Source organism: Macrobrachium nipponense, chromosome 33, assembly GCF_015104395.2.
Source record: "Macrobrachium nipponense isolate FS-2020 chromosome 33, ASM1510439v2, whole genome shotgun sequence".
NCBI lineage: Eukaryota > Metazoa > Arthropoda > Malacostraca > Decapoda > Palaemonidae > Macrobrachium > Macrobrachium nipponense.
The window spans coordinates 53602765-53629924 of record NC_087219.1 but is presented as its reverse complement, the minus strand read 5'-3'; the positions used below and the strand labels follow the sequence as shown (position 1 = coordinate 53629924).

General features: G+C 38.2%; 1 protein-coding gene across 3 annotated transcripts in view; it reads left to right on the top strand.

The window, feature by feature from the left end:
- LOC135203201 (iron-sulfur cluster transfer protein NUBPL-like) overlaps nt 1-27160 on the top strand; it is a 121604-nt gene that overhangs the window by 88295 nt on the left and 6149 nt on the right. For 2 of the 3 annotated variants that reach the window (XM_064232950.1, XM_064232948.1), the window contains exons 2-8: nt 120-264; nt 2534-2659; nt 4679-4718; nt 5964-6148; nt 9501-9692; nt 11768-11865; nt 22461-22587. In XM_064232950.1, the coding sequence (XP_064089020.1) occupies nt 165-264; nt 2534-2659; nt 4679-4718; nt 5964-6148; nt 9501-9692; nt 11768-11865; nt 22461-22529 (810 nt within the window). In that variant the 5' untranslated portion in view covers nt 120-164 and the 3' untranslated portion in view covers nt 22530-22587. Of the gene's footprint in view, nt 1-119; nt 265-2533; nt 2660-4678; nt 4719-5963; nt 6149-9500; nt 9693-11767; nt 11866-22460; nt 22588-27160 lie in introns of those variants that run through there. The other variant, XM_064232949.1, reaches the window with a different exon arrangement.

Sequence of the window (27160 nt, the reverse complement as noted above, 5' to 3'; positions counted from 1 at the left end):
ATTACTTTGAGTGTATACTTAGAAATATCCTATTAGTTAGATCTTTATGTTTACAACTTTATGAGGGTAAGTACTTTCTTTTTAATTTATTGACTTTGAATAAATGATTTTTCTTACAGGTCTCACAACCACAGAAGAAACTAACTGCTCGTCAAGAGGAATTGATGAAACGGGGCCTTCCAAAGCGTACAAAAATTCCAAATGTTGAGAATATAATTGTTGTTGCATCAGGAAAGGGAGGAGTTGGAAAGTCAACCACTGCAGGTAAAGATTACAGTTGATATAGAATATTATCTCACAGTAATGATTTTCTCATTACTATATTGCATTTCTTCATTTAACAGTAAATGTCTTCTATTACACAACTTAGCTGTGGTAATAAAGGTAGTTAGATAAGATGGCTGGGAGTGGGTAGGGTGAGGTGAGTGAATACCAGCTGAATACTCTGGTACGAAAATTATTTCAAATTTTGCGCCAAAACTCGCCACTAACACAGCAACCATCTCTGTGAACAACACAAAAGCAACAGGTTAGCCATATTGGCATGTTATCGAGTGAAATGAAGTGTGTCCTTTCGAAGTGGCTGCCATGGCATTGCTTAAAAAAAAAAATGGTGCGGGGACTACCGACCAACCATAAATGTGGGGAAACATCGACCGCCAACACAGATGCGTGAAATTGTGAATATTTTGAAATATTTTTGAAGTTTTTGATATTTTGAAATTTTGAATATTTTTAAAATACATAACAAAAAGTGGAACAGTGTTTTTTTAAGTAAAGTTGAAGGTGATAGTGAATTAAGATGCAATATCAGTGTCATTATGCTAAAAACAGTAATTTTTTATTGGGTGGGTTCAACTTTACCTATTCATATGTCTAATGTCATTAAGTGTTTCTGATCTCACCTACTTCTTCTTGAACCCTGATCATCAGTGTCATTATGCTGAAAACAGGAAATTTGGTGTTTGGAGGGTTCCCCCACCCCGTTTTCGGAGCGCTGACCAAGGTCCAGAAAATTTTTAAAGTCCAAAATATGCCACTTGTTTAAGGATTTATGGGTATACCATAGGTGGGCCATGTGCAGTTTGTTTTGGGTACAGTGTGCACTCTCTCAGGTACAAAATGGATTTTTTTTGGCAATTTTTTCTACTAATAGGTCAGTATTCCCCCACCTCACCCTACTATTTAGCAATATATAGTACATGACTGAGGGAAACCCCTGCAGGTAAAAGAATGTTTTATAAAATATTGTTTATAAAGAAGGCATATGACAGAGTACCACGACAGGAAATATGGAGATGTCTCAGGGAGAGAGGACTGATGGAGAAGTATGTCAGAATGATCAGGGAGATGTATAGAAATGTAAAGACCAGCATCAGATCTACAGTTGGAAGAACAGAAAATTTCCAAGTTGGAGTCGGGCTACATCAGGGATCTGCTCTAAGCCCACTTCTGTTTAACATAGTCTTGGATGTGTTAACAGAGGATGTCAGGGAGGAGCCACCATGGTGTCTCCTCTATGCAGATGACATAGTCTTGGTAGCGGAGAACAGGGAAGAACTGGAGGGGAAACTTGAAAGATGGAGATATGCCTTGGAGAGTAGAGGTTTAAGAACAAGCAGGAAAAAGACAGAATATATGACAACCGAATTGGATGGCGACCAGCAAACAACAATCAAATTAGGCGGAGGAAACATCAAAAGGGTTCATAAATTCAAGTACCTTGGCTCAGTGATTGACAATGAGAGGAACATGGAAGAGGAAATTAACAACCGGATTCAGTGTGGTTGGAACAACTGGAGGAAGGTGTCTGGTGTCATATGTGATAGGAAAGTCCCTATAAGATTAAAGGGCAGAGTGCACAAGGCAGTAGTCAGACCAGCAATGACATATGGATTGGAAGCAGCACCTCTAAAGAAAACAGAGGGTAGAAAGTTGAACGTAACCGAGATGAGGATGCTTAGGTGGATGAGTGGAGTAACCAAAAAGGACAGGGTTAGAAATGAACATATTAGGGGTACAATAAAAGTCACTGATGCATCTAAGAAAGTGCAAGAGGCAAGGTTAAGATGGTATGGCCACCTGATGAGAAGAGAAGAGCAACACATGGCAAGAGAAGTGATGGACGTGGAGGTGGATGGAACACAGAGAGGAAGACCTAAGATCAGGTGGAGAGATTGCATTAGAGATGATATGAGGGAGAAGGGAGTATGGGAGGAATGATATGGGACAGAGGTAGATGGAAGAAACTCCTTAGAAACGGCGACCCCGAATAGGGATAAAGCTGGGAAGAAGAAGAAGAAGAAGAGTTTATAAAGAAGGGTGATAAAGTGACTATTTTATGTATCGTTTGTGATTACTCTGTACACATGTAAGTTATGTGACCAGCTTGTACAGCCTTTGTCAGGGAAGCACTGTGTACTGCTTATATTACCAAGCCAAGTACTACTGTAGTACAAGTTTCTTTCATTTTATATATGTACTTACAATTTACTCAAACTTTAGTATTTATATTTTATTTTTCCCCCTTCAGTAAATTTGGCACTAGCACTCTCAGATGTGGAAAGTCAAAACAAAGTAGGGTTGCTGGATATGGATGTGTTTGGGCCTTCTATTCCTCGCATGATGAATTTATCAGGATCTCCAGCATTAACAAAAAGTGAGTACTGTAAACTGAGGGATGACTTTAATATTGATGTTTTCATAAAAAAAGATGAATCACTGTTGAATAGTTTGGGGCACTCAGCATCCCTAATTCACTTATGTTTACTTTAAATGGTTAGAGATCTGTGATGCTTTGCATTGCCTTTAGTACCATTTTGGTTACCTTTCACCAGTTATTAATTTTTTAGCTAGTGTTTTTCAACTTTGGACTTTATCATAGTCACTCCTAGTCTTTGGTGTGAGTTCTGCTTGAGCTTACACCCAAACTCACTTTTTTTTTTCTTCATCACAATAAAAATATTCTTTTTAAAAAGCCTTTGCCAGCTGTTTCTATCTTGAGTCCTGTGTTTGTTTAATCTTTCATCTCTTGTGTCTTCTTGAATGCTGTTTCTTTTCTCTGAGGACTACTTCTCCTCTGTGTCCGTAGCATTTCCGTTTCCATGTTCTCCCCTGCGACATTACCATTCATCTCTCCCCTCCTCATTAGGTAGCCAAACTATACCAGTGTTGACTCCTTGGATTTTTTGGGCAGAATGGGCACTTCTGAGCATCCTCATTTCTGCCACACTCACTTATTTTGTTTGATTTTCATTAGTGGTGCCACTTTGATTTATTTTCCTTATTATAGATATTTGTTGTAATATACAAAATATACGATATGTACAGGTAAGTTAAGCCCAAGAAGAGTCTACTTACGACTCAGAGGTCTGGAAAAACTAAGCCCTATTAATAATAATAACAGGTAAATTAATTTCTACGATTTTCCTATTTTCATTGACCTAGTGGCCTTGGACATGGACCTGTCTGCTCTTGGAGTTATAAAGAAAGATGAGGTTTAGTGGCATGCCCCTTCACATGTAAAATTTAAGTTTGATAGAATTCATGCCAAGCTATGTTCCTGTTGCTAAGTCCAATTTGAACATACTGATAGCTAGAAGTCAAATATGACTTAAGTATAAAACCATAAAAAATGTTGATATACTTCATTTTCAAGGTACCAGATGACAGACTTACATGTGGAATAAATGTCACGGTTAAATGTTTTTTCCTGTATCTGGCGTTTCAATCCTTTGGTCAAGGAATTTGTTTATCTGAGAGATGTGGAGATTGCAGCAAGGTAGCAAGAGAGGAATTAAGCTGGGGGCTAAAAGGAAGCTGCAAAAAAAAAAAAAAAGAACTTGGCTCTCTTTTATTAGCTGAGGAAAGGATCCATAGCTCATGACTTGGGGCCAGATTAGGATTTTGCCCTTACCCAATTTGATGTTAAAAAGGTATTGACTACAGTATCTGTATATGTCTTGTTGAAAAGGAATATGCCTATGTCTGTTGCTCAAATATTGGTGATGTTGGTAAACTTTCACTGTGTTTAATCTTGAGGATGTCAGCCATCATCTCCACGACTAATATAGTTGCATTTAGGCAATTAAGTTTCGAACCACCTCAGCTACATTTATTCAACATGAATGTTAATGAAATTGTATCCTCACAAGTTATGTTTTACTGCTCCAGGAAAACACACTTGAAGTCAGATCTCCTGGCATGTCATTGGTCTTTCAATATTTCCCCTTACCGATAACCAACTTATTCAATCACCATTTAGTCAGACTGCTGAAGAACTAGTAAGTCGTTTTCTATCATGATAATAAACTTGGGCAAGTAAAGTGAGAAGCTTGTTCACAATGCAAATTCATACTTAGTTTTTTTATGCAGACTAGAACAACCCTGTATCTTGGCTATCATTTTTTTCTGCAGGTAAAGTAAAATGTTTGCATTTGTCAAAAATGATAAAGTTTCATCATATGGATGTAGTAAGTAATGCCATAAAGGTATTAAAACAAAAATGTTTGCATTTCTTAATTCTAAAGTATGTAATTTCCTAAAAGATGTGTATTTATAACAGAAATGACTGTGTTTCATATGTTTGAAATTTGTAATGCCTAAGTAAGTTTCAGTAAATCATAGTTAAATTATTCATAATAATACGTAGTTACAATTTTCAATTTTGTATTTTCAGATGACTATATGATTCCCCTAACAAATTATAATATTAAATGGTGAGTAGAGTAATGTTTTACTGTTGATGTAGGATTGAATGTTTTTTAATTTAATATGTAGTAGTTTGAAGGTGCCCGAGTTAATTTATTAAAAATAATTGCAACTTAGCAGTACCTAGTATGTACTAATTTTGAACTCCTTGAAGGTGCGAGAGTTTAGTTTATTAAAAATAGATTTAATCTATCATTAATTTAGAACCCCTTTGAAAATGTTCTAGGTTACTGGTATTTTGATTTCCTTGTTACATGAAAAGCCATGTTAGGGAAATTTGCTGTTAAGTGAAAGGTGATTACCATTGTTCCTTCATCTTATTTCATCAAGAATCTGATCTGCAGCCTTCTTTGTATAGTTACGTACAATAATACCAATTAGTAGTTATAAGAATATAGTTTAACCGGACCACAGAACTAAAAATCTTGCCTCTCAGAAAGGTGTCTTTGTACGTTGAATTTGCTGTAATAAGAGATTATACAAGATGATCATTGATATGAAATTTTGGAAGGCTGCTTTTTATATTTGGCATAGCAATATTAGTATGTATGTATACATTAAAAGGTGTTTCAGACATTTTTGCCTCTTACTACAGGCCCGTACGTAGAGTTTTATATGGGGGGGTCGTTTTTCCAAAAACTGGACGTTTTCTTCTATAAATGGCATTGCGTATATAGGTATATACAAGATGAAATACTTGAAAATGTTATTTAGTTATATTAAAAAGAAAAATTTGTATGCAGTCTATGCCCTTCTACCCGATTAGATGTTATTCAAAGTACTGAATTTGGTTAACAGAATTTTACTTATAATGTTGAAAGTTTGCACTGAAATTCAAGAATATTTCTTCGGCTTTATTGATTGATTCATTTATTAAGTTAACAATAACATGCATATTACTTTATTTGTTGTTATGTTATATACTTTAACTTAACAAAAATATAATAATTATTTATTACTTGGTAAGTACAGATCAGTGAAAAGGATAGTCACAGAAAATATGGACTTCCAGAAATTTACGACCCCCCCCCTCAGTGTGGGCCTGTGCTACCTAATGAATATCTTCAATTAGAATTATGACTTTTTTTCAGTGTTTCCTGTGTTTATTGATATACCAGTGGTATGTGAATGCAGTAATTGCGAAGGCTTTATAGTTTTTTAATAGATGTAATTTTTAAAAGTTTTGAAGTATTTGTTCAGTGAAAGTCTGAATGGGAGTAACTGAGTACATTCAACCTTTTTATTTATTACAGCATGTCAATGGGTTTTCTTGTTGAAGAAAAGGCAGCAATTGTATGGCGTGGTCCTATGGTAATGTCTGCTGTTCAGAGATTACTACTTCGTACTGAATGGGGAGAACTTTCACATCTTGTTCTTGACTTGCCTCCAGGAACTGGTGACACCCAGCTTTCCATATCTCAGTTAGTTGAAGTTACTGGTAAGGTTGGTTGTTATTCCTCCTCATAAATTATCGTTTAATTTTTTTGATTGTGTGGAAATCTTATAACAAGTCATCCTGGTCTCTGTCTTTGTGAGTTCATAGATTTTCTTAGTTTACAAATACAGTATTGGGAAAATAGATGATACCTCTTGTCCTTTATTTATGGTATGTAGCAATATTATAGAAAATCATATTTGTTATTTATTTAGCTAAGAATTGAAGAAATAGAAGAGGAGGACTGAAATAAAGTTGGATCAGATCCTGGAAAAACCAGTAGAAATATCTGTTTATAGAATAAAGGTTACTGGACTTAGGAAGAACAGGAAAGTTTTGCAAATTGCTAAGGAAAGGAATGTTCACTAAACCAAGAGTACGTCACGGCATAGGGAGAAACAGTTTCAATGTGAGGGTCTGGTGTTGTTTATTTAATAGTCATACAAAATTTGGAACAGAGCAGTCTTGCAACAATCAGCACAAAAACACATGCAGCTATGTCTATACTGGAGCTATGGGCCTACATGTATTTACATGTTTTATATGTTTTAATATGTCAGGGATAGACATGTGAATGAGAAGCTTCATTAATACTGCCATGTTTGATATGATTAATGCTTATTTGTTTCATGTGTATTTAATTTAGACACATTTACTACCAAATTTCTGAATTTAAAACTTATGATAATGAATGGTGTTTACGACATTGTAAGCACCAATAAACTGCTTGCCGTCGCGCCATTAACTGCATATCAGTTCCAATAAACCGCTTAACTACTTCGATAAACCGCTTAAAGATGGCAAAAATCACTTACTGTTACCGAAAATCTGGTTAACGTTGTTAGCCAAGCGTCCTAAACCGGAACGCCCTTAACCAATGCTGCCAATATGCCATCAGCTGATTTCCAAATAAAACACTGACAGCTTTGTTAGTATTTTATGATACAATGATATGAGAATACATACATTATTATTGGATACTGTAATGTATAACTTTTTAAAAGAATCAGAAAAGATGCATATTCATTGTGTAATTATTTCCTAAATATACGTAGCCGTCAGCAACCTGACATTGCTCAATTAGGTATGCAGATGTTGGACAGTATATCTGATTCCCGTTTCGCGTAGATTTTTTTTCTTTCACTGATATGTCAGTCAGAAGGCATAGAAACTCCAAAATTGGCTTTTATTAATAAATTACTAAATTACATCATGTATGTAGTATACAGTATTCTGAAGGCTAGGCTACTGTATTCGTACATATACGATATAGTATGTACTACGATATCATCATCATCGTATAGGCGAGGCTAACTCGTTAAATGTTATTCAATTTCTCTTTGTACTGAATCATCCTAAGCCAATGTGCATTGAACCTAGAGAATTAGCTGAAATTAATAATAAGTATGCCATATATGTACATATAAAGTATGTTGTGTAGTGTAGGCTAGGTTACCCTACATGTAAAGATGGTACTGATTACCCCAGTGTAGGCTACGCTAGTATAATATTCTTACGGTAGGTTAACATGGGCCGACTTACATCCAAATAGATTTTTGAGTGGTTGTTCATAACCAATTGTGGTAGTAAGTCGACTACTACCTGTAATGGAAAAATATATCAGTCCTGTTCTCATTAACGTCCTTTGTAACGTAACTATGGTAATTTTTTACTATTTTAAGATGGTTGAAATGCAAGCAAAAAAGCTGTTTTTATCGTGTTGGTTATTCACAGCAAATCAGCTGTTTCTGGCTGTATGCGTTTTCCAAACAAGTACAGTATATCATTACTACTGATACTTTTGGCATTCTCTTTTACTTTTTTAAACTTAACTAGAAGATGGGATAGATTAAGAGATGGAGGAAAAGGGGTTAGCCTAACTAAATAATGGAAAAACAAAGAGGAGGAAAAGAGTTTAACCTATTGTTAAATTTTGGTCTCGTAAATTTAACTCGCATGATACGTGAGATACTTGATAAAATCATTTTTAGAGGGTGAACATTTGGGTGCCGCATGATATGCGAGATCGCGTGTTATGCGAGTATATATGATACGTAAAAAACACATCAATGGAAAGAGGAAGATATGCAAATGTACACGATGAAAGAAAAAAATTCAAAAAAATTTCCCTGCCTTAAATACATATAATTTGTGAACAAAATTAGTTGTTAGTAGATGGCGCTGAGGGCATGTTTACTGTGTCAACCAAAGTCAACAGATTCTGTTCCATATTTTTTCAATTTATCTCATCAGAATACTACGAGCTTTACATATTTATCTTTTATTGGAGTGAAAACAGTGAAATGTGTTCTTTCACGCCCAAGAGTTTTGATTAAAACGCGTTTCTCTCAAATTTTGTTTACGGTTGAGTTTGATGGTACTATACCGAATTTAGCGAGTTTAACCCACATTGCCAATGCATGTTATTAGTCATTTGCAGATCAACATTCTTTTCTCAGCTTCAGCTAAAAGTTACAGATTAAATTTAGCAGTATATGCCCTTGCCGATCTTTTCTCCATAGCGAGTAATGTTATAGTAATGTAAGAATATATCAGTCCTATTCTCCTTAACATCATCTATAACATAATTACTATTGTACAATGGTTGAAATGCAAGCAAAAAAGGCTGTTGTTGTTGGATTAGGTTGTTCATAGCAAATCAGCTGTTTCTGGCTGTATGCATTTACATAAGTATAACATTACTAACAATACTTTTGGCATTTCTTTTACTTTTTATACTTAACTAGAAGATGGGATAGATAAAGAGATGGAGGAAAAGGGGTTAATCTAACTAAAAAATGGAATAGATAAAGAGGAGGAAAAGAGGTTAGCCTGTTGTTATTGGTCTCGTAAATTTAACTTGCATAATATGTGAGATACATGATAAAATTATTTTTTAAGGGTGAAAATATGGGGGTCGCATATGCGAGATCATTTAATGTTGTTTAATTTATACATAAAAGCTTAAAAGCTTATAAATTAATAAAAAATTAAACAAACACATTTGCAGGATGTCTCAAGAGTAGAATTTTCTGTAATCCATATAATTTTAGTCTTCATCCTAAAGTCCATTTTGATAGAAGGAAGAAAAATGAAATTGTAACTAGATTAAAAAAGGTCAGACTGCAATTTGTTGAGTCAGGAGCTGAGGTGCAAGGTTCCCAAGGGTTGTCATCAAAGCACTGGGACATTGCTCCTTAGCTACCATCCTCTAAACCCCCAATTGTGGCAACATGTCAAGGAAAGGCGGGGTGGAGGGGGCACCCCTTTTACATGGGAAGAGATGAGAGGATGCAGTGCCAAAAGCACTGCGACCATGTTGTACATATTTTTTAATTTAATTTATTGATTGCAGGTGCAGTAATAGTTTCCACACCACAGGATATTGCTCTTCTAGATGCACGCCGTGGAGCTGAAATGTTCAGTAAAGTAAATATACCAGTACTTGGCATGGTTCAGAATATGAGTATATTCACCTGCCCAAAATGTGGACATCAGGAACATATTTTTGGTCAAGATGGCGTTCAAAATATGGCAACTGAACTAGGTAGGAAATGTATTACTGCACTTCATTTCAGGTATAAGAATTACTATAGTAATTTTAGGACACATTATATGCTCTTTGGTACTGTATAGTTGAAATGTAAAACTGTAGTCGATAAAATGTTATGAGTGTGTCATACTTGTACTCTACACATCATATGAAGCCAAATACAGAATTTTACATGTGGTTCAACTGCTATTAAAAGAGAATGTAGACCATTCCGAATGGTCAAAAACCAGCAGTGGGATAGTTATTGTGGTCCATTTGTGCAAAAAAACAACCCTAACAAATGGGAAATGGCCCTTGGTTTACTTGTTTCTGGTAGTCTCACTGCAAAGTACAGACTACAATAACTGGAGCTTTAGATTTGAAATATATTTGTAACCTTTTTATTCATCATGAATATCATTTAAATAATCATCAGAATAGTTCATTCATTTTATATTTTTATTAATAAAATCTAATTCATTGTCTCACTGCATTTTGTGGGCTAAGTTAATATCAAAATTGTCTTAAGCAATCACCCAGTGCCATATCTGCTTCCAAACAAATGCATTTTCTTTCAGTGCATAAATTCTTTTCTTTATCCCAAAATCAGGTTATATGCTGCCATTTCCTATTCTTGTTTACAGTGTTGCTTTCATTTTCATATTGTGGGCTTCCATGTTATTTAGCATAATTATATGTAGTGTAGATATTTAATCATGAAATGAGTCTCTTGTAAAAGCTGACATTCCATTATTCTTGCAGTTAGTTATTCACACTTATCATCATCACATTTTACATACGCTTCTCCCTTTATAAAAGAGTTCCTTCCAATGTATGTTGTCTTATATCCCCTTTCTCCTTGATTAATTGTGTCTTCCTAGCAGCCCTCATCCTGTTACAGAGTATCCATACCAACTACTTTTCTGACCAACTATTCCTCTTCCTGTTTCATTACATGCCCAAACAATCTTGATAATTTTTTTACAGCTTCATGATACCACATCTTCCAATAACTTTTCATTCATAATTTATCTTTCCACTTGCCATTCAGTGGTGGCACCTATGCAAAATCCAGCTGCCATGTCACTATCCATGTATCTGCTGCATAGATTAGGATAGGCTTTATGTACCTGTCATGTCTTTACTGCTGCTACTAATAGGACAGTCGTATCGACCAGAAATTTAACTATCTTCATTTCATCCATGCTGCAGCTACCCTGTTTCTCCAGCTCTCTCATTTTCTGGCTCACAGTACAGTAAATCACCATGGTAACACAAATGCTTAACCTCACTTTTAATATGCCTTTCATAGTGTTGTTCTTAACATTCCTCTCTCCCCCATTTACTCCATTAATTCATTTTGAGCACTGAAAACCTCTTATTCTCCCGCTTCTGATGTCACATCCAGCACAGTTCGTCAAGCAAAGCTCGACTGTGTAAGCGGTGCTTAATGTAGATCTAGGGCATAAGGTATGTCAGTATGAAAATGCTTGGAAAATACAGAAAAATGGAATTAAAGGGAAAATCACAAATGGACGAATGGGATTTAGACTGGAGATGTATGAAAAATCAGGGAATGGCAGTCATGTGGCAGGTTATAAACCCAACATGTAAGTGAACCCCCGTATTCGCGTTCTCTGGATTCGCGGACTCACACATTTGCGGATTTCTTTTGGGAACATTTCCCCCCCTTATTCGTGGAAAATTCCCCTATTCACGGTATTTTTCTATGAGAAATATCATACACTGCACTTTTTGTGATAAAAACTAATAAAAAAACCAGGTTTAAACATTTTTAGTGGGTTTTTCTTGAGTTTTAACTAACAAAATAAGCTGTTTTCAGCATTTTTAAAGGCTTTCCAACTATTTGTGGATTTTAACTATTCGCGGGGTGTCTGGTACACATCCCCCTCGAATACGGGGGGACCACTGTATTATGTATTGTACATGATGGTGCAGATGAAATTTTTGTTTTTACATTAGTATGCAATTATTCACATTTTTTACAGGTATACATAAATTGTTATTGAAGGAGTGCTTCTATTGATGATTAGCATCAAGTAATGATTTTATTTGATATTTTATAACAGGTATAGATTTACTAGGGGATGTTGCCTTGGATCCCAAGATTCGTCAGTGTGCTGATGAAGGCCAGCCTATTATAATTTCCCATCCTAAAAGTGCTCAGGTGAGTCTGTCAGTAAATGAGTTGTGTTATGAAATGGAAATCATAATCAAGTCATGCTATACAGTAATTTGTTTCTACACAATATACAAACCCTCTGTCCTTTACATTAGGAATTACTTTCAGCGTAGGCTGGAATACGGCCATGAAAATTCTTGACCAAGGTGGTTAGGCAGTAACTACTTTCTGGTAGGGGATAAGCCGGCCTGCCCGGATATAAATACTCCACTTTGCTCTCGGGCATCTTCCGATGAAGACGTATGTCTGTGAGCTCTTGTTGACTAGCCGTTAATCATGATTTTCCCGCTGGGATCTTGATTTTGTTGTTTTGAATGTACCGTATATACTCACGTACCATGCGACTTTTGAAGCCATAATTTTGGAGTTAATTTTAAGGGGGTCGCATTTTACATGAAATATAAAATTCGAGTATGTAATAATCATATATTAGTATCATATGATAAAATACAAACATATTAGATATACATCTTATCCCATGGATATTTTAAAAAGTTTTGTTTTACCAGACCGCATCCTATAATATTATATGTATTTTCAAATTACTATTTGTTTGTATAGTAAAATACAAACATAGCAATCAATGTTTTGGAAATCAGCTGAGGGCGATTGCGAAGTAAGTTTGTTTTGCTATGTTGAACTCAAATCAGAGCGACTTTTTTGCCTCTAGTTAGTGCAAATGAATCTCAAGATACTCTATTTATACGAGACAAGGTTATTTTATGTTATACAAAGTGTTTTCAAGTGAACGAAATTTAGTTATTTTTTTCATTAGTAGATGGCGCTGAGAGCACGTTTATTGTGTAAACAAAAATCAACATTCCGTTCGTTATTTTCACTTTTATCTCATCAGAATACAGGGGGTCCTCGAGTTACGACGTTGATCCGTTCTTACGATGCATCGTAACACGATTTTCAGCGTAAGTCGGAACATTGAAAAATACCACATGATTTAATGTAAATACCTATCAATAACAACGAGAGAACAATTCCTTACCTTTATTAGTTTGATTGGCTTGCACACTGGAGAGGAAGCTGCGGTGCTGGAGAGACTGGGGGAGGTTAGTGAAAGAGAAAAAGAACAATCCAGAAGTTGCTGGAGATGCTGAGGCAGATGATTCTTGAGGTGAGGCAGAACATACTAGTACTGGAGATGCTGAGGCAGGTGATTCTTGAGGTGAGGCAGAACATACTACTGGAGATGTTGGGGCAGGTGAGTCTTTAGGTGAGGCAGAACCTACAGAAGGTGCTGGAGATACTGGGGCAGGTGAGTCTGGGTTAGCAGAACATTCAGAAGGTGCTGGAGATTGTGGGGCAGGCGAGTCTGGATTAGCAGAGGCAGCTGAGGTAGAGGGTACAGGATCTCCTGCAGGCCTCTCTACCTTCTTAAAATACTGCTCCAGGTTAGTCTGAAACAGAGAGCGACCTCTTTTCATCCAAGATCTCCTTGTAACACTGCATCAAATCATGACGCCTCTGGAAACCCTAGTGAACCTGTCCAAGTTGGGATCCTGAGCCTCAAAAGTTGACAACGCTTGCTGCAACTCTGCAAAACCTCTTATCAAGTCCTGCCTTGTGAAAGCCTTAGGCTCTGGGGTGGGTGCTTCTTCTTCTTCCTCTATTATCTGCTTCTCCAGTTGTATCAGGTCCTCAGCAGATAACTCCTCGCCATGAGACTCCAGCAGCTCTGTAACATCATCAACCTCCATCTCCAAATTGATTTCCTTACTCAGGGCAACAACGTTCTTGACAACTAGCTGAACTGTGTCCTCAAACCCATGGAAATCATTCACAAATTGAGGACAAATTTTCTTCCAGACACCATTCATGTTTGTTTGCTTAACCTCCTCCCAGGAATTAGCAATGTTCTTTACAGCATCAAGGATGTTGTAGGATTTCCAAAAGTCCTTCAGAGTCAAGTCCTTCTTGGTTTCAGTTGCCTGTAAAGCCATAGCAATTGTCCTTCGTAGGTAGTAGGCCTTGAACGAAGCAATCACTCCTTGGTCCACAGGCTGTAAAAGGGCCGTGGTATTAGGTGGAAGGTAAACCACCTTGACATTAGGGTTGAAGTCTCCCAGCTGGGCAGGGTGTCCAGGGCATTGTCCAGCACTAGCAACACCTTAAAGGGGATACCCTTGGAGGCGCAATACCGCTCCACACTTGGAACAAAATGGTTTACGAACCAGTCCTCAAACACTGCAAGTGTCACCCATGCCTTCTTGTTGGACTTCCAAATTACTGGTAGTTGACCCTTCCAAATGCCCTTGAGTGCCCTTGGATTTTCAGCCTGATACACCAACAAGGGCTTCAGTTTGAAGTCGCCAGCAGCATTACCCCCCAAGAAGTAAAGTTAGCCTCTCCTTGCTGGCTTTATGACCGGGTGTGCTGACTTCTCCTCCTTGGCGATGTAAGTGCGGTTAGGCATACGTTTCCAAAACAAACCTGTCTCGTCTACGTTAAACACTTGCTGAGCAGAATAACCCCCCTCCTTAATTATCTCAGACAACGCTTTAGGAAATTCACTCGCTGCTTTCTCATCCCCACTAGCAGCTTCACCTTGCAATTTAAGGTTATGGTAATTGGCCCGAGCCTTAAATCGCATAAACCAACCCCTACTAGCCACAAACTCTTCACTTTCACTTCCCTCCCCCATTTCTTTTTTCAACGCTTCAAACAATCTTTTCGCCTTCTCCTGAATCACCATAAGGCTGACTGGGATACGCCGTTGATTTTGGTCTTCCAACCAAAGCACCAATAACCTTTCCATTTCAATTATTAGACCACTACGCTGCTTAGTTATCACTGTCGCTTTCATAGGAGCAGATCCTTTCACATGTTCAACGATGCGCTCTTTATCTTTGATAATGGTAGCAACGGTCGAACGGCTAAGGCCAAGCGAGCGGCCAATGTTTGTTGGCGTTTCTCCCTTCTCAGATCGCTTTATAATGTCCACTTTAATTTCCATGGTGATGGCCTTCTTCTTCGATGCACTACCATCAGAAGAGTCCGCCTTGCGCTTGGGAGCCATAACAAAGAGCAAAAAGTTACAAAAACGATACAACACGAGGGAGAGAGAGGCAGTGTAAACAACCAAAATGGCGTATGGGCGAGGAATGAGCGTAGCGAAGCGACGCCGTCCTCTCCCCCACAAAGCGTATTCTTCCGCCGTTCGCCTGGAACTAGTTCGCGTTTGTTTACGTTGCTTACGACGCTAAACCGCGTAAGACGGAACGACGCAAAATATTATTTTTTATATTTTTATGGGGGCGCGTTCGTAACCACGAAACATCGTAAGTCGAGACCAGCGTAACCCGAGGACTTACTGTACCATGAGCTTTACGTTTTATCTTTTATTGGAGTGAAAACAATAAAATGTGTTATTTTCATGCCCAGTACATAGTTTTGTTTAAAACATGTTTCTCTCAAATTTTGTTTACGGTAGAGTTTGATGGTACTATACCGAAGTTACCGAAAGTTTCATCCACGTTGCCAATGCACAATAATAGTCGTTAGCGTATCAACATTCTTTCCTCAACTTCATCTAAAACTTACAGATTAAATTTAGCAGTATATGCCCTTGCCGATCTTTTATCCATAGTGAGGAAGGCTATAACTCCTGTAAACTTATGCCATCAAACACAACTGTAGATAAAATTTAGAGGAAACTCTTTTAATCAAAACTTCAGGTCTTGAAAGAACACATTTTACTGTTGTTTTCACGCTGATAAAAGGTAAGTAACATAACAGTAAAGTTCGTACGATGAAATTAAGTGAAAATAACTAACGGAATCATGTAATTTTTACACATTAAACATGCCCACAACGCAATCTGTTAATGGAAAAAAATACTTAAGTTCACAAGATGTATTAACGACTTAAAAACCAAAACACGTCATATAATGACAAGTTACCTTGTCTCATATAAATAGAGTATCTAGAGTAACTAGAAGAAAGGCAATTCACTCCGAATTGAGTTAAATACAGAGAAATAAACTCGTATTTGCCATCAGCTGATTTCCAAACCAAAACACTGTCTGCTTTGTTAGTATTTTATGATACAATAATATGAGAATACATACAGTATTATTGGATACTGCAATATATAACTTTTTAAAAGAATCAGAAAAGATGCATATTCATTGTGTATTTATTTCGTAAATATATGTAGCTGTCAGCAGCCTGACATCGCTCAATTAGGTATGTCGATGTCGGTCCGAATCTGATTCCTTTTTTTTTTCTCTCTCACTGATATGTCATAGTCAGAATGCATTGAAACTCCAAAATTGGCTTTTATTAATAAATTACTAAATTATATCGTATATGTAGTATACAGTATACTGAAGGCTAGGCTACTGTATTCTCATGTATATACGATATATATACCACGATATCATCATCGTATAGGCGAGACTAACTTGTTAAATGTTATTCAATTTAATGTGCATTGAACCCAGAGAATTAGCTGAAAATAATAATTAGTATGCCATATATGTATAAAGTATGCTGTGTATTGTAGGCTGGGCTACCCTATATGTAAAGATGGTATGGATTACCCTAGTGTATATGGATTACCCTAGTGTAGGCTACACTAGTATAATATTCTTATGGTAAATTTACATGGGTCGACTTACATCCAAATCAATTTATGACTGGTTGTTCGTAACCAGTTGCGGTAGTAAGTCGACTACTACCTGTAATATAAAAATATATCAGTCCTATTCTCATTACGTGTAATGTCATATGTAACATAACTATGGTAATTTTTTACTATCGTTCAATGGTTGAAATGCAAGCAAAAAGGCTGTTTTTATTGGATTGGTTGTTCATAGCAAATCAGCTGTTTCTGGCTGTACGCATTTTCCAAACAAGTACTATATCATTACTACTAATACTTTTTGCATTCTCTTTTACTTTTTTAAACTAAACTAGGAGATGGGATAGTTAAGAGATGGAAGAAAAGGGGTTAGCCTAACTAAAAAATGGAATAGATAAAGAGGAGGAAAAGAGGTTAGCCTATTGTTAAATTTTGGTCTCATGAATTTAACTCGCACGATATGTGAGATATGCGATAGAAAAATTTTCAATGGTGAAAATTTGGGAGTCGCATGATATGCGAGATCGCGTGTTATGCGAGTATATATGGTATATATGTGTTGTGTTTGATGTTAATAATTAATTGACTTTAATAATTAATATACAAACCCACTTTTTGTGATAGCCTTGCTTGCCGCCTTTCTACTTCATGTTTTAAAGGTCATCGGCAAGGGTGTACATACATCCCGATCATGTTTTTTTCGCCATTTAACATCAGGGAGAGACAGCGCATTCATTTGAAATTCACGCTTATGTCCTTTGTTTTTCTACCAGTATTTCCTCTCCTCTTGCGTCCTTTCACTAGCTTATTGGACGAAGAGAGGGAGGGTGTGTGTGGCGTTTGTGCTTGAGGGATCTCCTCTCATTTTGGAGGGCGATGCCCTTGGATGCAAGAGGAGTATCCTTATTTTTTGTTTTTAATAATATCTCCTTTCTTTGACAGGCTAACAGTGGTGATTGTTGATTACAGCAGTAGATTGTAGGATATCTTCATGTTGGCTATATCCTAACCCTGGAATTGTAACTGTAACGAATTCTAGCTCTCGGCGAGCGCTCACTATCACAAGTCCTTGGATAGCGAGAAGAGCCTTTACCAGTACAGATGAGTTTGCTCTTCAGTCTGGTTTGGAGTAATACAAAGCTTCGTAAAGCATGCAACACCTTCTAGGTGAATGGTTAAGTACCGTCCTTGTGTCTTGGACCTTAGGGTCCTACGTATTAGGTCCAAGACACAAGGACAGTACTTAACCATTCACCTAGAAGGTGTTGCATGCATTACAGAATCCCTCTTTATCCTTCTCCTTGGAGCTTCGGCCTTGGAAAAAAGTTAAAAGTTCTTTGCTGATGATTACCACTCTTAATTATGTAGTGGTGATCTGCTCCACTCACTCGACTCGGCTCTGCTTGGCTCTACCGAACGAACTCTCTGCTCTTGATCAGTGTGATCCTTTGCCATGACATAGCTTCCTTCCTTCCCATGTTGCAGCGAGTTTTCACAAGGATCATCGTCTTTGTCTTCATCATCTGACGCCTCCTCACTTCTCTCTTTGAAGGCTTCCACGGCTTAAGAAGAGGAAGGTAGTTTCTCCCCCCCAAGAAGTCTCGCTCGAGGCTTCTAAGGGTCTGTCAGGAGCCCCAGGAATTCGTACCCAGGTTCGTTCTCCTGTCTCTGGTTCCATAGAACTGGGGCTGTGTCAGGTACTCATGCACGAGTCTCTCCAAGTGTTCAACCTCCACGGGGGGTGTACTACAACCTCCAAGGAGGGTCGTACCTCCACAGTCAATAATAGGTAGTCTTCTCTCCAACATGACAGTGGCGCAGGGCGAGAGAAGGGATCGAGCCTCATTGGTGGCTTGGACCCACCTGTGAAAGCCAGGAATGGCTATTCTTCAGGTGCCAAGGTCAATTTCGCTGTTCCTCAGGACAAGGCATCTGAAGGAGATAGGAGGAGGCCCTCTGTAATCTTCTTCGGTGTCCTCTTATCACCGTAGAAGTCTCTCTTTGGGACAACTTCACCTTCACTCTCTTCATTAGAGAATGAAGAGGGTCTGCTTCCAGTCCTTATTCTTGTCTTTCGAATGAAGAAGAATTTTAAGCTGGAGTGCGATTTACAGGAACCTATGACTATACTAGTACAGTAGTGCCTGAGGTTACGAAATTAATCTGTTCAGAAGCGGCCTTTGTAACCTGATTTTTTCATATCTAGAACCAAGTTTTACACGTAAATTGCCTAATTCATTCCAAGCCCTACAAAAACACCACAGTAAATTTTATAATAAAGCTAAATTGACCAATAAACAATGAAATACAACAATTTGGACCATTCAGTACTTAACCTAACCATTACTGTACCTGTAAATAAAGTGTATTAGTGTAGTACAGGGTACAAGAAATACTGTGTGTAGATGTACATACATATGTAGTAAAATGTGGAACCTTACCTTTCGAGTGAGGCGATGTCCGAAAGTGGCGACAGAGGGGGAGGACAAACGGCAGAAAACATGAACACTTAACTTTACGAAACACATTAAAAAATGGCAGAAAACATTAACACTAAACTTTACGAAACACATTAACAAATGGCAGAAAACATTAACACTTCTTGATTATCTCCATCTTCGTCTCCATAGAAAACATCCTCTTCTTTCCGTGAACTTCAGCAACATTCTTGGGACCCATGGCTAATAACGTATGTCATTAAGTTCACACACTACACAATAAAGTAACTTACAGTACAACGAAAGCGAAATCAATAACATGAATTTACGTTAACAAACGAAATACAGGCAGTCCCCGGGTTATGACGGTCTCGGTTTACGACGTTCCGAGGTTACGACGCTTTTCAATTATATTCATCAGACATTATTTCCAGGGTTACGACGCCTACAACGCTCATCTGACAGATGAAATATGACCCCAAAAATGCAAAATAATCAATATTTGAAGGTCTTTTTTTAATGAAAAATGCCATAAGAATGCAGTTTACATAGTTTTCAATGCACCCAAAGCATTAAAAGTAAGGTTTTCTTAGGATTTTTGACATTGTTCCGGCTTACGACGATTTTCGGCTTACGACGCGTCTCAAGAACGGAACCCCCGTCGTAAACCGGGGACTGCATATATGTGAATGAACGAATTCCAGGTGTTTACAATAACGCTGCTGCAAAAAATGGTCAAGGAACACTTTTACATAGAGGCATGATGGGACAGATGCTGACCAATAGGAGAGCAGGATCTTACGGTGGTGACTAGCATCAGGAACCAATGGGAGAGCGGGAGGATGGTGGCGAGTCTACTCAGTTGGCAACGAGCCAGTTTTAAAATTGTACTCGGCGGCCCGGGCGAATCTCAGACTACCCTTTAGCAACCTGAATTTTTGTACGTAGGGACTTTCGTATGTAGAGGTTCCACTGTATATTCTTCTCGCGACATGCTTCTGTTATCAGTTGCATCGTTCGAGTAATAGGCGCATATCTGTAAGTTAATTCTTCGGGTTGTGACCGAGACAAATAGTACCTTCTCTTAATTAACCTGAAACTCAGGACAGCCTTTCGGGCCTCCTAAGAGTTTCCAATGAGATGACTAGTGGTATTGTTTCCCAACACCACAGCATTTGCATTATCAACGAACAAGAGAGTTTCTTTCCTTCCCATTTTGGTTAAAATACAGAGGCTCAAGTACATCATTTTTGCACTCGATGGTTCAAGCCGAACGCATTTCATCTTGGAATGCACAACCAGGTAACTCAGTACAAGCAGTCGAACGAGTGGCAAGAGTACTGCTCTCTCTCCAAGATTCTGTTCATCTTAGTATTGTTTCTCCTCTGTCAAGGGTTAACTACCAATTTGAATCTCTGCCCGGCAATCACAGACTTAGGTCTCTGGTTGGCTCAGAATTCTTGCATAATACCCATGTCTCGCGCTCCACATTTGCCATTGCGGGATTTTCAGACAGAGATATATCTCATTAGACTCTATCATCTTTCTATTTACCCCATGGTATAATAGAAGTCTGTAGCCTAGTTTTCTGTTCCATCGCACCTGCCCATCGGCCGCTGCGATGACTCAGAATGATTTTCTTTAGACAATTTGAGTTTTGTCTTCTAAAGGGATTTTGACGTAGGAAAAATCTATTTCTGGGTGAGGAAGCCGTGTCGCCCAGTGAAATGTGTCCGCTTTAGCACTATTTCTAGTAAAATATTGCTATAATACCAGAGAACTGCTAAATTGGACATGTCAGAAGCCTCTGACTCGCTCACCTATATAAAAGGTGTCGGTATAAAACTGGGGTGAGTGTTAAACACTACCACAGCAACCCCTCCAATTAGCCTTTTCCTCATCTTCATTGTAAGCTCTGGCTCTCGCCAAGCAGCAATGAAATAGCGGAATAACTTTTTTCAGTCCTTTGTAAAACACTTGGGATTAGAGCCATCTTCACTGGTTGGTGTCATCGACGGGACTTTTTTCATGATCAGAATTGTGAGAGTTTACTAACTACTGATGAGAAACCTCTGTCTTGCCATCACAGGGACCCCAGTCTCCAGAAGGCATTTGACTCTCGTTTAATGTGCACAGTCTCGTGAGAATCATCATCTTGTCTCTCAACATCATTAGTGAACAAGATTAGACGATTTGCATGGTTGTTCTCAGCATTACTCTTCAAAAGACGGGTGTCATGTCGTGACTACGTCTCGGATGCGCAGCAGCGCAATCATTCGGCATCTGTTGACAAGTACGAATCTTTCATGATCTCCTATGCTTTGGACTTTGTATTGTCTGATCCAGATCAGTCATTACTTTGTCCTATTGGTGTGTTGCTGTACCTACAAAGGATCAACACCCAAGGCAGAAGTGTCTAATGACACATCTCCCTCCAAGTCTTACAAGATCGTGAGGAACTTCTCTGCAGTTGGATACAGCGACTGTTAGCTCTCTCAGGGAGCGAACAGTGCCAGTGGCTGGGTACATTTCATCACTCCGAAGAATATGTCGGACTGGAAGATAGATCGGTCTCATTGCGACCATATTTATATCTTTATTCCTTCGGGTCTGCCCACAGGTTCTTGGAATCTCTTTTCCTTGGACCGGTGGTGGATGCTCACAGATTGTGTTTGCTTACCTGCTTACCTGCTACAAGTTGCATCTCACCTATGGTGCAAGGTTCTAGAGGTAAGAAGGATGTGAGAGTGACTGGCCTTATCCTCCTCTTCCTTTAGGTTGAGGATAGGACTCGAGCTTACACTTGCTGGTCTGCCATTTGATGCGGTAAGCTTGCACATTGTTTCCTTTCTATTTTTCTTATCAGAGACTGGCAATAATGCAAACCCTTCCCAGAACTTTGCATTACTGCTTCCGACTCTAAATAGTCTTCCCAGCCCTTTTTTGGATGAGTTACGATTCCTCACTCATGTCGAAAAGTCCCAGAAGTCTGACTTCATCATGCACCTCCTATACTCCGATCAAGTTGTCAGAGGCAGGGCACTCCTCCTTGCTCTTATGACCAGGATGAATAGACCAGGTGTGCTGAACTCCAGTCAGTTCTAGAGGCTCACTCACATTCCTCCCACCATTCAGTGAGTCTTCCTAATGTAAAGGACCGGGGTTTGTATGTCGTATAGGAACAAATCACAGTTTTTTTTAAAGTAAATTGTATTTTTCCTAACTATGCAAAGCTGAGGTCCTTTACATTAATGCCCACCTCATGCCACCCCTCAATCTGAAACCTGGGCCGAAAGGCAAAATGAAGTGTTTACATCCGGGCAGGCGAGCCTACCTGCCTACCAAATGGTAGTTACGAACTTCCTAACCACCTTGTTCAAGAATTTTAACAGCCGTATTCCAGCCTACGCTGAAAGTAATTCCTATGTAAAGGACCACAGGTTTTGTATAGTTAGGAAAACTACAATTTACTTTTAAAAATTGTGATTTTTCTGGAACATTTTTATGGTGTTAGAAACTTATCTGGGTTAATTATTTTATTTTTACAGGCAGAAAGCTACAGAAGCATTGCAAAAAACTTAATGCAAAACATTTTATTAGTTAATAAAAGTAGCTGATTAAATAGACAATATTTTGTATATACTGTTGAGCGTTATTAAAGTTATTAGACCAAAACACTTGTTAATAACTTTTCTATTTAGACGTTGGTTTCCATCTGAAATACTAAATGTAACTCTTGGAGTTTTCAAAATATAATAGTTTTGGCATATATGAGACCTGCTCCTCAAGTTACCTTTTTATGGAGAAGTTACTGAACACATTCATTATAATAGGGGTTAGTTTTTCCAGACCTCTGAGTCTAATGAACACATTCAAAATATGAAAATTTTTTTATCTGTATTTTTAATAGCTAACAAACTTGAGGTCTTAACATTATGATAAATCTTCTGGCACCAACTGGAAACCAGTTAAAAAAATTGTAAATCAAAAGAATCCAGCCACACTCAAAACCTAGTGGCGCATTTAGTCTTTCTTCCAACTCAGGATAAGACATAAGAGGGGAGGCAAAATTCTCCATGATCTCTCACCCAGAGAAAAAATAGAAAAGAAAAAATACAAAAACAGGCAAATTAAGCCAGCCTTAAAGTTATAGAGTGTAATCACGTCCTCTCTTAAAGGCGGTAAGAAAGTAACTGATGAGCAAGCTCACGGGATGCCTAAGGCATTGTGGTTACTACCAATACCCCATGAGCAGGTACAGTCAGCCCACAAGGAATTGGCATAGTTTCTTAATTATCTTTGATCCGTTGAATAAATCTACTCAATTTTAATGTAATTTATTTCAAATATAGCACCTTTGAAAGGAAATATTATTTATTGTTAAGTAAATAATCTGGCACCTGCATATGGCAATATTTCCATAACGAACAATGAATTAAGACATTGTTTGTTATGGAAATATTGCCATATGCAGGTGCCAGATTATTTACTTAACAATAAATAATATTTCCTTTCAAAGGTGCTATATTTGAAATACATTAAAATTGAGTAGATTTATTCAACGGATCAAAGATAATTTTTTTGTAAAGTAAGGGAAATATATACCGACGCATCCACAAATTTTAATTTTATTCGCAACTCTAGCTTCGTAAAAGCATAAGCATTTTGAAGTTGGCTTTGCTGCTGCTTGAGTCTTGACCCAACGTATTGTGCTTTACTGGGGTGTCGTCATTTCGTCTCCTACAGCCAATAAATAATACATTAGGGCATCAATATTCTTTAACGGTAATGTGTAATTAAACTAATTTTGTCCTTTCATCAATAAAATAATTTGTATGACACATTTAATGGGCCTAAAATTTGACATCTGATTTTCACACACGATTAGCCTAGGTCTATCTTCAGTTGTGTACACTCTCGGATACGTAAAGTGAATGAATATTTAAATTGATAATATATACATTAATCTGCTTTGTTTGATTATTCCCGTTATTCTTATTTTTATTGGCCATGTTCTCCTTTTTTCTTATCCTTTTCATAATTGCTTATAACATAATTTACTCAGACCTAGCTATTCAAAGTCAAAAAGCAATCATAGAAAAATCAATGTAATATAATTCGTCTTTATTTGAGATGACTTATCTACTGTTGAAGTTAGCTATATCTCCGCGCCAATTAGACAAGTCGGCATTCAAACAAAAAATCGAATGGCTGTCCAGATGACTCTAGTTTACCTGTTCTCCACCAGATGTGTTTTGAATGTTTTAGCTTGTCAGAGTTCTCCTCGCAGACATTGCGGCTAGGTGATTGTTGTTCTATGAAGTTTGGCTGTTTTACACCTGTTTACGGTATTGTAATTTTATTTTCCTAGGATATCTTCCACCGGAAGCAAAACCAGTAACATCAGGCTATGTAGGAATGATTTTGGTGTAACCAGGATGTTGAAATTGGAAGTTGATCAACATTCAGTTTGTACTTGCAAGGGTACAGAGTATGATCTTGGAACTACTAGATGTGAAGAATGTAAGGAATTGTTCTGAGAAATTTATACCTGAATATGTCAGATTTAGGAAGGAAGGGAAAACTAATAGATTGCGAAAGCAATTAGTTAGGTCAGGACTTGAACCTGTCAGTTCTATCCTACTTAGTGTCCCTTCATCTGCAGCTATCCCTACTCAGACTAGGCATTTTGGTAGCCTAGTATTGACTTCCTTTGTAGCTCCACCTTCTGCTCCCCATTCAGTTCAGGAAAAGCGTAATGAGAAGTTAGAACTTTACACAAAATCTATTTTAGTTCTAATACAAGTTGAACTGAGTTAGTGACGGGAACGTTTCGAATCCCTCCAAAGTGTGCACTCTTTTTCGTGTTCCCTGTTAGAAGTAAGGTGTTGGTGCCCTCATCTGTATGTAGCCTAAGCCTAGGATTGCCCTAGGTGTTAGGATGCATAGGATTAATAATGTATGAATCTCTAGGTATAGACAATTTTATTGAGATGATAATGTATCTGTAGCAAGTTTTACACATTTAGATATGTCGACTCAATCAACTGTTTATCTCTCTCATGTTTTGGTTATTCTAGATTCTCGTCTGCTAGCATATTCTTCTTCATAATGCTTGTGTTTGTTCTTTGCCTGCTTTCTCTTCGGCTATCGGCAAATCTCTTACTACTGCCTTGATTAATGTTTCTCTTTCAAGTGTACATTGTCTGTAGTATCTAAAGTGTTTTCCAAGTTAGATATCATTCTAGCTTCAGAGCTTTCTAATGAAGTTTCACATAGGAATACTTTCAAGTATGTAAGTTCGCTTTCGGACGAGGCAGGAAAGTCATTGTAACTCCTCTTCCACCGCCTCCCAATCTTTCCCATGTTCTGGCGCTTCGTTTTCTTTCCCACAGTCGACTCGTGCGGACGTTGCTGACTCGTGTGGACGTAGTTGACTTGTGCAGACTTGGCCGAGTCCTGAGTCGCTTAAAACTGTTCCTTTCATCGAATCATGGTGGATGCAATACAGCACTCAGCTGCCATCACCTCTTATTGACAGGTGTTGCTTTCTGTCACCAAGGGTTGCAGAGAAAGAGCAATCCTTTAAGCTCTTTTGTTTACCTCCTGTCAGAAGCTGTCTCCTCCTGTTGCCTGCTGGCGGAAGAAGAGTTTGAAATGGAGTTGGAGGAACTTGTTTGAGCTGGTCGGTGTTTGTTGCAACATTACGCTTTGCTGTATCCTCATTTTGTTGAGGAAAGAGGCCACATAGAGAATATGTCTTATTGTCTTACTGTATTTTGGCGCCCTCTGAATATTGGAAAAGAGAACCAACGCTTTCTCCTATTAGAGAGCATTTCGTAATTTTTCTCGTACTCGGACGCACAAATCTACCTATAGGGCTGCCTTGGCTTGTCCTCTTGTCTTATAAAGTCCTGTGGGGAAATGAACTTGAGACTGACAGACATGCTGATGGAGTTTCAGTCTAGCTTGTTGAGTTGTTACCTTTTACTTACCTAAGTTGTCTCATCTCTGCAACTGCTTAAAGAGGGGGAGGCGCCAACCCAGCAAGTTCGTGAAGCCAGCTTTAGGGTTTGTCGCCAGCAGGAGTTTTAGCGAGGAAGACAAGTAACCCATTTCTGATGCTGCAGGGTAATGTCCTCATGCCTATACTCACTCGGTTTGGAAGAAGTGAGACCATTTTCGCTACTTGTGTGATTACGCAGATCGGGTTAAGTGATATGGGATTATCTATTGGTAGTCTTGTTCTGTACCTTTTGGGGATAAGTGCAGGCTCAGGTTCTGGGATATGGACAGTCGCAACCTCCCAACATGCATGGAGAGACTTGGGACCAGGACCTTACATGGTGGAGATGGTGAAGGGCGGTTGTGATTCTTTTTTGGTTGTCCTCCATTGGTTTAATCTCCCTCTTATAGCATCCTTTGTCTTCAGCAGAAATCTCTCATAAGTCTCTTTTTAGTAGGAGACTGTAAATAGAGGATATGTTGGTCCAAGGGTAATTCTTTGGGACTAGCTCCATAAGTAATTGGAGATATTCTTGGACATTTGGAGACTGAATAACAGGAAGTGTCTGCCCACATACTTTTTGGTTTTCTAGCATTGTTTTAGTGCCTTTCCAAAGAACGGTCAGATTTGTGGTACACATGCAGAATGTATTCCACTTACCAGTACAGCCACAGTCATGCAAGTTCCTTCAAGATGTTTTTACAAGAAGATATTGCTGTTTTGTGCACATTGTTTGGGTTAGTGTGTAGCCCTCTATAATTTTTGTCAGGGACTTGTTGCCCATTGGTGGATGGTGTTGACTTTAGGAGCAAGACACTTCTACTGAATCAGTGATTCAAGTTGGCCAACTCTGTCAACAGTATTCCAAAAGTCAAGGACCTGTTGCTTCTTCTGGCCAAATTTCTTTGCATTGTATTTTTAATTCACTATATCCCCATTCTTATCTAGTGATGTGGGGATGATACTTAATTATGCATGCTTGTCGGTCAAAGATGAATAGGCATGTGCTGCTTGAAGAATTTTAGGCCTGAAGGGAACTTCCTATATGGTAAGGGCTTTTCCTTATTAGGAAACATGACCTCATTGGGGATTTTTTCAGATAAGCATACTCAATTAATGTACAGTTTCAGCATAATAATTATGACTTACAAATAACGTGCTTAAATTTGTAAGTAATCCAGAACCATCTTTGGCTCCAGGACTATAGGAGGGACTGTAACCAAGAATCGTTCATTTTGTTCT